We start from the raw sequence: 13,291 nt of genomic DNA on the forward strand, positions 1-13,291 counted from the left end.
ATAATGATGTGATGATTAATTCATCATCCATCAAAAGTAAATAAACCAGAATTGTGTTTTTTTAAAGATGTGTCTAACAAGATTTGAAGTTGACAAGACTGTCACAAAACTACGAGATCAAAGAAACCATCATAAAAAAATCCCTATTACTCTGTTTGAAATTATTGTGATAATGATGTGTATCACGATTACCACTGTATGTCTCATCATGATCACCATCAAATATAAGGGAGACACAACAAAATAGCATGGGAAAATGGGGGTTAAACCTATATTGCAAGTCATCAGCATTTAGTTTTGATAAGGGGGTCGCAGTTATGGGCTGGGGGGTCAGGGTTAGGTTAGGTGCAAGTCCATATTGGTTTGGAACTGTTGCACTTACTTGGGCCAAGACGGGGGTGTTAATAAATGTCAGAGATATCTGGAATGTGTTTTTTGACACCCGAACAGACTCAAAAGTCAACTATGTAAAAATCCCGCATTCCAATTTTATTTTGTTTTTAACCTCTTAAACGCTGTTTTTTTGTGATTTAGCTCCTGATCTGACATCAACCTCTTGAGGTGTATCCGATTTGCCCTCCAGGATATGCTGGATTTGGTTGAGCACCTTCTCATGGAACACTATATCAAGGTGGGTCAGACCTCGGTATTCTGTAACATGGACAGGCTTCTCCTGCTGCCCCATCCAACGTTTGCAAAGACTCATGCTAAAGCTGTCCACTGTGTCGTCCCCATCGGCGTAAACAAAATCCACTGGGTCCACATTGGGAAACTCCTCGTCGTAAATGTAGGTTATAGGAGTGGGAAGCCCCACGCCATACATACACCACACCTCAACACCAGGTGGGTGGAGATCACCAGTGAGGTTCCTGGTATCCTCCCACATGTACCTAGAACCAACAAGAGGACAAGAGGTTTATTAAATGGAATGGCCCAAAACTTTAAAGCAGTTATAATCAATATTTTTATATTAATAATAGATAACATGACTACTTGTTACAGGGGTCGTTCGTAGCGATGAACCCTCAGAGAATTATCACCTGAACTTTTCAGTTCCCCTTAGCTCTTATGGAACTTTTTAGACATCTTAAAAGAGTACTCCACCAAATGGCACTCTTATAACAGTGTTAGACTCACAATGGACAGTTTAAAACAAAAGAGATCAATGCAACAAAACCACACATATTGTCTTTTTTATCCCACACATTCCTCTTCCTAGTCAAAACCTAGCACCCGCAATACCCACAGCCCAACTCGACTCAATTCCCTCAGCTGTACAGATTTGGATGTATCATGCTATTGGCTGCTTAAGTAGCCTCGAACTGCTAGCCTCAAGCAGAGATGATGGGCAGGGTATAGAGGACTGGTAATCTCACTTCCCTCTAACTCCAGATTCCCAGTTTTTTCATTTTCAAACCTGTAGCTTTCAGCTTCAACCAACGCCAACTCAAGTGACATCACTTGCAGTCATTTATCAGATTTCATGCAGCTTTCCACAAATGGTTTTATACAATTTTTTTCACATATGCAGTGGTACTACCCAAGACTTTTAAATGGACTGATATGTAAAATCGGTGCAGTTCCCCTTTAATGTATCCAGATACAGATTAATAAAAGATGTAAATGGTGCCACTGAATAGGTTCACATTAAAAAAAATCTGTTTTAGAGGGTAAGTTAACACCAGACTGGAAAGCAGCCTGGTGTCGCAGACTTTTTTTTTCCAGTTTCAGGCTGGAAAACCAAAGCAATGAGCGAAACCCAATATTTTGTTTTTCCAGCCCACAACTTTACTGTTTTCGTTCACTCTGGTTTGCACTTATGTGTTGTTTTTGGGCCGCAGCAAGCAGTTGTTTTGAGAGAAAAAAGCTCTAAAAGCCTGTGCTCCACCCTTACAGCATTATAAAGTAGACAGAAACAGTAAGTTAATTGGAGAATTTAGCAGCTAAAGAGCCACATATTTCCCTCAGGAGTTGGTGAACACCAACAATGGAGCTAAAAAGAAGATTGAATACTGGACCTAGAATGTCAAATGACCAAAATGAAAACTCTGAATGAATGCTAATGCTGCTCTGCACCTGCGAAATGTGTAAATAGGAAACCATGTGCTAATAAGTTAGCAATATCAACTTAAAAAGTAATAATAATATGTTAGGTTCATGTTAACAGCTTGTTTCTGCTGCCCCCAAGCGGCCAAAAAATTGGAGGTTATTTTAGGTTTAAGCCCCAAATGTCGGATTTGAACATTTCTGACTTTAGCAACTCCCAAATAAGACACCTCCAGATTCTCAAAATTTTCAACAAACAAAAATGTTATCGGTCAAAATAACTTTAAAGATGCTCTAAACATATAAAAATTCTCCACATGGGGGATTAAACAGTTTCAGTCATTAACTGCTATTTCTCAAAATAATGTGTCGACACAGATGCAACCACAATGAAACTGTCCTGTACTGTATCTGTCATGGTGGAAGGACACATAATGTAGAGACTGCACACTTATCTGCTCCCAAATGACCACTGCTACTACATAGTCACTATTCTGCAAAAAATTAAAACTTAGAAAGAATTTAAGACAGTTAGATTGATTCATGAATATGATACATCGAAAATTTAAGGTGGGTAATAGCACAGCTTTTGTTGATCAAGGCTGTGTAATAACATTAAAGCTGTTAGCTACCAGCCGTCCTCAAAACCGATGTCTCTGAAGAAGCGCTGGTAGTCCTGGTTGGTGTAGTTAAAGGTCGGTGTGGAGATGAACACGTGATCCTTTGGCCAGGCTTCCTCAGATGGCAGCATCCAAGGATTAGTTGTTGTCATCCTCTGCTCCTCACGGATCTTGATGTTGGAAATCATCGGAATGCCATCATTTTCACCTGCAATGAACAAGAAGTGAGAAATATAAGAGAGTTACAGTTGCAAATATGTGCTGCAAGAATGTACAGAACATGCTTGATTAGTTGGATCAAATATGAAATACTCAATCAGATCAGGTGGTTGTTTTAATGTTCCACAAAGTTAACACTGCTCTGCAAAGTTTTTGATACTCTTAGTCATAAACATAACAAAAAATATGAAGGTGTATGGGAATACTTTTTTGTTATATTTACAGTTTCACGTAAAGATCCATTACGCAGCCTCTTCTATTTTAATGTATTCTACTCTAAATACTTTGCATTACCCGATGCCAGGACTCTAAGTGGTTTAACAGCACCCCCCCATGGAGCTCCCAGGGAAATGAAGCCCTTGATGTACTTGTCCTTCCAGGCCTGAGGCTGGTGGTTGAGAAAGTAGAGGACGTAGTGGCAGCCCATGCTGTGTCCCAGCAGGTAAACAGGATGCTGGTACTGTTCGTACATATCCTCAACCAGATCCTGCAGCTTTGTGAAATACTCTGCATTCTCATCTGTTGGAAGAGGAATGAAGGGAGGGTTGCAAGCTAAAGGCAGGAACTTCAATTGTTAAAATTAGGCTGTGCCTTCCCCTCATTCTCTATGTTTTCCCTCTGTTTTCCCCTTCTTAGTGTTTCATGTTCATTTCAAGTTTGTCTATCTCCCTGTCTGTCTGTGTGTGTGTGTGTGTGTGTGTGTGTGTGTGTGTGTGTGTGTGTGTGTGTGTGTGTGTGTGTGTGTGTATGTGTGTCCGCTAGGCGTGGCGATCCAGTTCACGTAATGCATAATCATGATCCTCCTCCTCCTTATCATCTTCAGCAGGAGTTTGACCTGACTGAATCAGTTTTGTTCTTTAAAGCTTTATTAATTTCTTTTGGCCACATGTTGTTAGAAGAACTCCAGAACAAGCTGACAACCCCACAGTTCTGACATACTAACACCTTATTATTACTGTGTGGCAAACATGCAAGCAAATGGCTTCCTATTTATGCATTCAGAAGACAAAAAGCAACATTTTTAATTATTTGGAGTCATGAGGTGGCCAACTGAATGCCTGGCTGTAAGTCAAATATTCACCTTCCTTTTAGCTTTATTTTGGTGTCCACCAAGTCCTGAGAAAAAAATATTGTTGTCTTTAGCTGCTAGATAATTGACTTTAGTTATCAGCTAGTTACTTTGTCTTCCTGCCATTAAAACAAAACAATGAGCTAAGAGAGGCTAAAAAATTGAGTCAGTTGATAACTTTGTGTGGGTTTCTCACTACAGGCAATCCTTTTTCCATTATGTGTAGTCATTTCAATTTCCATTGCAAGCTGCAGGAATCAATATTGTTATATTTATAATACTAGGATAGGGCGATGATATGAAAGTGAATTTTAATCAGGTGAACAGAAACGTGAATCGAAATTAATAATAATATTGCTCTGTGTTTACTGGATTTGTGAATAAGAAACTGTTTGCTTATATGTTCGCCATAATAACTTCATAAGGTTATAATACAGTATCTTAGTGTTGCATTCACAGCTTTTTCCACTGTCTCCCAGTGGCCAAAAACAAACAAACAAACAAATGGTACAAATTTTATGTTAAAAAAATTTACTAGTGGAGCTTTATGAGTACCATACTGTATATTTTTGTTTTCTCATCAGATCTAATTCTGTTGTTTCTCACATCAATACAATAATAGAGAATGGGGGGGGGGGGGGGGTATCACCTACACAGGATATTATTATTTAAAAAGGACAAGCTGAATTGGTATGCAGGCTCCTTTTCGCTACTGATGTACTTTTTATTCTTCAAAGCCACCACGTGCAAAGTGCCAAACCCTTTTATTTACATAGTCTCTCTAGATAAAAAAATTACACTGGTGTGTGTTATGACAATGTGATAGATATGCTGTACAAAGTTATTTTAATCAACCAGTTATAGTGTGAGTGTATATGAGGGTGCATGTATACAGTGGGGAAAAAAATTAGTGAACCCTTTGTGTGTAAGTGAACCCATTACCTAAGTTACAATTATTAACAAAAACAATCTATTTTAATCAATAACATACAAATAATTGTATGTGTAATAAGTATGGGCTCATGACATCAACAAAAGTTAACTGGAGCCAGGAGTTATCAAACCTGGAGTCCAGTCAATGAAACCAGATTGGAGGTATGGGTTAGAGCTACTTTGACTTATAAAAAACACTCGTACATTTTGAGTTTGCTGTTTAGAAGAAGAATCTGCTGATGTGAACCATGCCTTATAAAAAAGAGAACTCAGAAGACTTACAATCAAGAATTGTATAAAGCTTGAAAGGGTTGCAAAGTCATCTCAAAGAGTTCAGATATTCATCAGTCCATAGTGAAACAAAGTGTCTATAAATGGAGATGATTTAGTTCTGTGGCAACTCTCCCTATAAGTGGGCGCCCAGCTAAAATGACTCCAAAAGTACAATGCAGAATGCCCAATGAGATAAAAAAGAAACTCAGAGTAACAGCTTAAGGCTTAAAGGAATCATTGGAGCTGGTTAACAACTGTGTTCATGAGTCTACCATACACAAATCATGGTGCATGGTTACATGGAGTCTATGGGGACATCAATGCACACCTGAAGTTTGCCAAAGAGCAACTTAACAATCCACAACAGTACTGGGAAAATGTTCTGTGGACTGTGTTTAGGAAGAACATGTAGCTCTACGTCTAGAGGAAAAAGGGCACTGCATACCAACGTGAAAACATCATCCCAGCGATGAAATACAGTGGAGGGAGCATCATGAGTTGGGGCTGTTATGCTGCCTCTAGGTCCGGACAGTTTGTCATCATAGAGGGGAAAATGAAGAAAATGAATTCCCAAGTTTATTAACGTATCTTTCAGGATAACGTCAGGGCAGCTGTCCACCAGCTGAAGCTCAGAAGAAGTTGGCTGACGCAAAAGGACGATGACCCTAAAAATCAAAGTAAATCTACTACAGAATGACTTCAAATTAAGAAAATCCGCCTTTTGGAGTGGCCCAGTCAGAGCCCAGAACTGAACTCAATAGAAATTCTTTGGAGTGTCCTCAGAGGTGAACTGAAGCAGTTCTGTTACAGAAGATTGAGCCAAAATTCCTCCTGAACGTTGTGCGGCTCTGATCAAAAGCAACTAACTATCAAAAGCAACTGTTTTAGGTTATTGCTGCTAAAGGCGGCTCAACTAGTTATTAAATCCAAGGGTTCACTTACTTTTCCCACCAGCACTTTGAAGGTTTAATGGGTCTGTTCCATAAAGACACGTAAGATTATCATTGTTTGTGTGTTATTAGCTTCAGCACAATGTGTTTGTCTATACTTGTGAGTCAAATGAAGATTAGATCACATATATTGACCAAATAATACAGAAAACCATGTCATTCCAAAGGGTTCACATATTTTTTGCCACTGTATTTATATTACTTACTAGGAGCTAATCTCCAATCATACGGTGCTCCTCGGACTGTCTCATTGCGGGTATAGCCAACATTGACCAGATGTTGCACCATAGTGTAAAAATAACCTGCAAAAAACAACAGCAGACTCAATCAATACCAGATGTCTAAGTATAAATCACCTTTACTTGGTAATAAGCATCTGAGAAACAAAGTTCATGTAAGATATTTAATTAAGATAGGTAGTGTAGGATTTAGCGCAGACCTATACAGTATGTTGGACAAATTCCTATGTATCATTGCATTCATGAAACCTTTGACATTTCTGTGTCATTCAAAAAGGAAATTCATGAAAATATGACAGAATCCAAAAATCCCAATCCCCCAATCCACCATTACAGTAGTATTTCTCTCACCAGCCAGTTTGTTATAGTCAAGAAACTCAATGGGATAGGTCTGCCCAAATCCTGGCACTCGCACCTGCACCCCTGGTGAGTTGGATGACCGCCGAGTCGTCTGGTTGTAAACAAGTCTGAGGCACGCACATGGACATTCATCTTAATCTACTAGGGCAAAAACATTCTCTAATGTGACTCTAACAATATCTGAAAAAGAACAAAAATATGTTGGTCTCCCCAGTATAATTGTTCTTTCTGGTATTGTCCGCTTAGACCAGACTGTGAGATTTAAGGCAGCAGAGTAACGAAATCCTAGGCCCCTCATTATGTACAGTAATACTGAGATCTAAAAGGTAATCATGAACAGAAAGAGAAAATGTAAATATGACTATAATAAGGATTTTTTATTCAAATTACAGCAGGGAGAAAATGGAATAAAAATGTTATGTCTTCAACTTCTGACCAAGGATCAGGAAATATTTTCCAAATATTTAGCAACATCTGCTGTCATCTGTAGTAAGGCAAAAATGTAGAGCAAAGGGAAAATGGTGTCATCAATTTGCTTTAAGGTGAGGCGTAATGCAGATAGAGGATAGACATTAAAGATCAATCAGTGTTACCTAATGTTATCAATCCAGCAGTCTACACCAATAGGCATGAAAATGTTGAGGTCAATCCACAAGGGGAACCAGTGTTCAGTTTTCTTGTAGCACATCCAGTGGACCAGGGTGGGCTTGTCTATTTTAGCTTCCAGACGGTTCCCCAAGTTCCCTGGTACTGGACACACAAACGCACACATGCACATCACATCAGTGAATCACTTTGCAAGTTAGCACAGAAAGGTTAAGTACACTGTAGGTCATTGGCTTCCAACGCGGGGGTCCCAACCCCTCCAAAGGGTCACAAGATGAATCTGAGGGGTCACAAGATGATTAATGGATTAGGAGGACGTTAAGGACATGGGCCTCATTCAAAAACATTTTTGCATTCTTCTCCTAAATCTCTCTTACTTTTTTCTGTGGTTTGATCGTACAAGTATTGGAAGTTGAATTCACCAAACTCTCTTAACTGCAGAAACTTTTTGTAAATTGTTCGTTTCATTTTGATGAAAACCAACTGTTCATGAGGAGGTGCGTGAGATGTGATCATTAGCATAATCGTTGCCCCTAAAATTGCCACATAAAGCTACCTATTCTGCTCTGTGGACAAGTTTCATTAACAAAAATGTTACCAAAGAGTAAAAAGAACACTTCCATACTGAAATGAAAACAAAACACATGTAGCAATGTCAGTAGTGGTAATAGAGTACCATGTTATTGCTTAAAATACTTTGTTTGCAGACAACTGATGAATACGAGTCTAATATAATTTCTAGTTTTAGTCAATAACTTTGTCTGTCTGCCATTTGGAGCTGGGCAGGTAGTGTGCAGTGGGTTTAATAGAGCGTGTTTGCTGAAAACAGCCGCCTGCTGTAGCTGGAGATGAGGTTGATGAGAGTGGAGTTTGCTGGCCAGACAACCAAAACACTGAGCTAAAAAATGCAGAGATGTGGGATAAGTGTGGGTTTGTCACTATGAGCAAGTCCTTTCACGTTACACATAGTTACAATAACACTTCTTGATTTCATAACCGAATCTGAAGTTACTGGCCAATATTCACCATGTTATCTGTTGAAAAGACCCAGAAGATATGGGTTTAAATAAGTTTACTACACTTTATAGCTAAAAACTGTTTGTCACAACATCTGGCAGAATGTGTGACAAACAAGTAAAATGTGTTGAAAATTGTTTATTTTGACTAAACAGCAGATTTTCTCTGTGTTTCATCAGATATTTCTAAGTGATTTCTCAACTTTTGTTGTGGATGATAACATTGGTGAAATAATGGCCAGGTTTGCCCAAAAACCAATCATTATACCTAATGTATGTGTAATATATGGAGGAAGGATATGAAGGTGAAAATGATCTAGGTTATTTTGTCTGACTATATCACAATCGAGGGGACTATCCGTGTCACAGGCATAGTGCTATTAGTGAGAGGTTGAAAGCCCTGGGAAGAGCTAATATGTGGAATTTAAGGTAATATTGTTCAAATTTATACTACTATTTCTGGGGCATCATGATGGCCAAATAGTTAGGCGCATACCACATAAAGACAACGTCTACCCTTAGATTCCGTCTTGGTACTCTTGTTGCAGGTCATACCCTTCTCTCTCCCCATGTTTCCTTTCTCTGTACACTGCCGACTCTCATATATAGGCAAAATTCCAAAAAAATAAAAAAAATCAGCATCAAATTATACTACTAATTGCAAGACAAAGAATGAAATCTGTGCTTGTCTGGGCTGATGTAGTTAATACACGTTTTACAAAAAAAAAAAAACCTGCTTTATGCACTCTACAGTCTATACAAACTTACTTATAACATTTATGAGTCCAATATGGATCTCAGAGTAACACATCTGTCCACCTGATCATAACACATTCGAAATACACATAGAAAACCTTGAGCTACATCTTCAGGAAAAGATTGGCCGAGCTGGATCTTTTAAGCCCAAAGGAGTCATATTCTTAGGCAACTAGATTGATCAGGAGAATGCTGACTATACAGAGACAAAGACCACCAAGCACACAGACTAGTATATAAATACTTACTGTGTTAGTACATGGTCTTTAGCAGCTTTTTCTGTATTTTGTTGGTTCACCTGTCAATGAACGTTTTAAGCATCATCATGTCAAGTTATTTCAAAGCCTGTACTCCAAGATTCTGAGAACAAAGCTGTGGCAAGGCTTTAGAGCATCACTCTTTGAATATTTGTCAACGCACATTTTAAAAACCAACTTGCTGTATTATGCCTTTTTAGACTGTTTCATAACAAAGAGAGCTTCTGATACTGCAGAACAGAAACTGATACTGCACTATTATTATAAAACGCAGCCTAAATATTACAAATACATAGAAAGTAGAAGATCCTGACAAATTTCAATGGGACAGTTTGGACTCACAGGTTCTGTTTTCACTCACTGTTATGGCTCCTAAAAGTGATGCACTGACATGTTATTTTAGAGGAGATGAGGAAATATTGTTAAAAATTGAGGAAGGGGCAAAGAAGAAACATAGTGTCTTGACCAAAAATGGGTTAAAGGCCAAATTCATGGTCTTTAAAGGGCCAGACAGAGTAAAACTCCTACAGCTGAGGTGTTGACGACCAGTGCAGAGCATGACTCAACCATGTTTTGGCCCTTAGTGCCTAAAAAGTATGACCTAGATAAGCAGGATAAAAACAGTAAAATACAGGGTCAAATGTACAGAGTACAGTGCACGGCCTCCTGTCTTGACATCAACACACAATCAGTTATTCGGACATATAATAGATAAAAAAAATAAGCTGCTGAGCAGTTATTAAACCCTAATTTCCCACACTATCTGTGCAATGAGTGCAGCTTTTTTCTACCTTCCTCTTGGCAACAGGCTTGCTGTGTCATTATTTTATTAAAAACTAAGTAACTAAGGAATATGCAACAAGTATCCTAAATACAGCACTGAAAAACACAAGGTCTGTAAACTTGACACAGGGCCTCAAGATTGGAAAATAAAGGAGAACCCACCTTAAAGTCCTAATCATGTCAGTTGGTACTGCACTTTAGTGGTGCATATTCCCAAACAGATTTTCGTTTAAATTAGTACAATCCAGGTGACACACATTATGCCTGGTGCTTTTGGGGCCCATAGAGTTCTGGGTTTTCTGGTTAGCTGCCGCTTTTGCCCAGCTGGTAATCAAGCCTCGGTCCTAAAAGTCAGATTTTTTCTGAATGGCATCTAAGATCCTTCAACAACACTTCTTTAAGATTCTTCAGCTACACTTACCGATAATGAGTGGTGGAGTGCTGTTGCTTGGTACTTTGGGTTTGGCGTTGGGCGGGAAGACAATGTTGACGATCCAGAAACCTGAGGAGTGATGAAGCCCCAGCAGAAATACAACCAGCAGCACCGAGCACAGTTGTACAGTGGACCCCATGTTTCTTTCAACCACTTGTGCAGTTGGACAGCGCTTTGTCTCGGTTTGAATGCTGCTGGAGGCGAGGGGAGAGGCTGGCCGGCCAGAATACGTAGGGACAGACCATTGGAAAGGTTAGGCTTTATCACCTGATCTACTGTAAAACTATATTCACTCCTGGCCAACAGGAGTGGATAACAAGCGTGAATAACATATTAGCATGTTTGACCTCTTTTAATCTCTGAAACACTTGGTTTACAGAGAGAATGATAAATCAAATATTCATCAGCCCACGCGACACGCTCACGCGGACAAACGGACACAGGCAAGATACAGGCAGGGACAAATAAAAAGTGTATAGGTTACCCATTGCCCTATTGATTCTTCCAAATCACTCGTATTTATTCACACAACAGAATGTAAATAATTGACAAAGACCAATGAAAAGAGAATAAAAATGTTCTGACTCAAAAAAAACTTTTTTATAGAGAAACAACAAACATTTTAATAACATTTTTTTAAATCAATATGCATAGGCTATCCAGCTGTTATAAGTATTATATTTCGATAATGATTATTCGCTTAAGATTAATGATGTAGGCTAGGCTACACTGTACCATTCAAGTTCAGTAAAACAAATGTTGCATTTACATTGCGCAGTAAAATAGTATCATGAGAAAACTTACGTCAAAGCCAAAGCTTCCACTTCCCTTCGCACTCAGCAGAATTCAGTTGTGAGTGTCCGGACAGCGAGAACTTTCCGGTCAACTTGTGCTGCCTTCAAGATTCTCGTAAACGCCGTACTTTAGGACGTTTTTTGTGGAAATATTAATAGTTTGCAGCAACAACATCGGCGAGGTTGTATATCATTGTAACATATAATAAATTATTTGGCATTTGGCAACTTGTTTCAGAAACCTATATACAGACCTTATATTGCTCCACATAGCCAGAATTAAAAGGAAATAATGCGTAAGATTGATGTTTATATGTAGCGATTAAAACCATGAATTATTGATCAGATCTCTACCCTCTGTAACCCCAAAATGTACATGCATTTAACCTGCCTAGAAATTCATTACATGCGCAAAATACCATTCGTATTCAAAATTTGAGACGCCGCTCGAAGGCAGCTTGTTATAACGTCATCAAACCTTGCTGTTACCATGGTAGCGACAACGCTACAGGCTTCATTAGCACGGCAGTTGAACTAATTCTCCAATCATAATTACAATATTTTATAAATAGTTCGTCTCACAAAGTCTTGTTTGTTTCATGAGGCTGGTGACAGAAAATACTTTGCAAATATGAAAATATTTCTTAGCTACTACTTTACCTGAGAGTGACAACGGGTATAACAACATCCTGACCATAATACACTCAGTTTATTCACATATGTGCTTCAGTCACACGCACCTTGAGCCACACGCACCCAAGGGAGGTTACCACAGAGCATCAACTTTTGGTACATGTTTGGGCACTTTAAGTGGGGCACTGTCATTGCCTCATACATCTTCTACCTGGAAATCCCCTAACACCCCAATTGTCATGATAATGTGAGGGAATTTAATCCAGATGTTTAGCCAAGTAATGGGCCTATTGGACACGCATATTTTCCTACTGCTTAATGAAAGTTTTTCACTGATTAAACCACTTATTCGTACTACCCACTAAAGTCATGCTTGTTTGGTAAGAGAAATTACCGCTCCACTACAAACAATTTGTGTGTCTTTTGCTCAGATACCTGTATGCACTCTAAGTTTTTTTTAACATTTTTATACTGACCAGAAGCATACATTCTGACCAGTACATACTGTATGTAACATCATGTCGGAGGTGTTGATTGATATTGTTAATGTAATTGTTGATGTCAAATCATCAATTAATCACAGTCTCTATGTGTCACACAGAGTGGGCTAATCAGGCACCCCAGTGGCTATACCATCTATGTGCATTATTTTGTCTTCTAATTATGGCTAAATAAACACATTTCTAAAATACAATAGATTAAAAATACTACACTATATTTGGAAATCAGTTACCCCTGCCAGTACTGTAAAGAGACTGCCTACATTGTCACATGGTGTGAAACTATCTGGACATACGTATTTTTGAATTATCCTTCTTTTATATAGTCCTTAGTGCTCTTACTCTTTCTTCATGCTAGATAGCTGAGTTCCACATGGACACTTTGCCCTATACCCACATCCACATCCCCCTGGTCACTTATTGCGTTGTCTTCAGTCAATAATGGCTGCTTTGAGTATGCCAGGTAGATGATGAAATGTGACCAATATCATAGGGCATTTGTGATTCATGGCCGTTGTTTGCTTTACTGTGGAGATGCACACACACCACACACGCGCGCACACACACACACACACAGATACACAGATACACACACACACACACACACACACACACACACACACACACACACACACACACACACACACATACCTAGGTTATTACCAACAGTAAAAAAATCCCTAGCATGATGTATAGAGGGGTTTTTCAATTGTTCTGTCTGTTCTGTCTAACCCTAACCCTAACCCTAACCCCTTTACATGAATAAACCATTTAATACAGTAGCAGTAGGTTAGTTAGTTATCA

General features: G+C 38.9%; 1 protein-coding gene across 3 annotated transcripts; it reads right to left on the reverse strand.

The window, feature by feature from the left end:
• Positions 1-479: 479 nt before the first annotated feature.
• lcat (lecithin-cholesterol acyltransferase) lies at positions 480-11,480 on the reverse strand. 3 transcript variants are annotated; one of them, XM_040132065.1, is made up of 8 exons: positions 11,365-11,480; positions 10,549-10,751; positions 7,303-7,459; positions 6,701-6,816; positions 6,317-6,412; positions 3,180-3,404; positions 2,679-2,874; positions 480-890 (listed from the first exon to the last, which is right to left on the reverse strand). In XM_040132065.1, the coding sequence occupies exons 2-8, from the start codon at positions 10,697-10,699 to the stop codon at positions 509-511; spliced, it is 1,323 nt and encodes a 440-aa protein (XP_039987999.1). In that variant the 5' UTR covers positions 10,700-10,751; positions 11,365-11,480; the 3' UTR covers positions 480-508. The 3 variants fall into 3 exon arrangements, with proteins under 3 accessions (XP_039987999.1, XP_039987995.1, XP_039987998.1); XM_040132061.1 differs by having other exon boundaries at positions 10,549-10,773; positions 11,365-11,473; XM_040132064.1 differs by having other exon boundaries at positions 10,549-11,454.
• Between the last annotated feature and the right edge of the window lie 1,811 nt (positions 11,481-13,291).

Source organism: Xiphias gladius, chromosome 8 (genome assembly GCF_016859285.1).
Source record: "Xiphias gladius isolate SHS-SW01 ecotype Sanya breed wild chromosome 8, ASM1685928v1, whole genome shotgun sequence".
In the NCBI taxonomy this organism is placed as follows: domain Eukaryota; kingdom Metazoa; phylum Chordata; class Actinopteri; order Istiophoriformes; family Xiphiidae; genus Xiphias; species Xiphias gladius.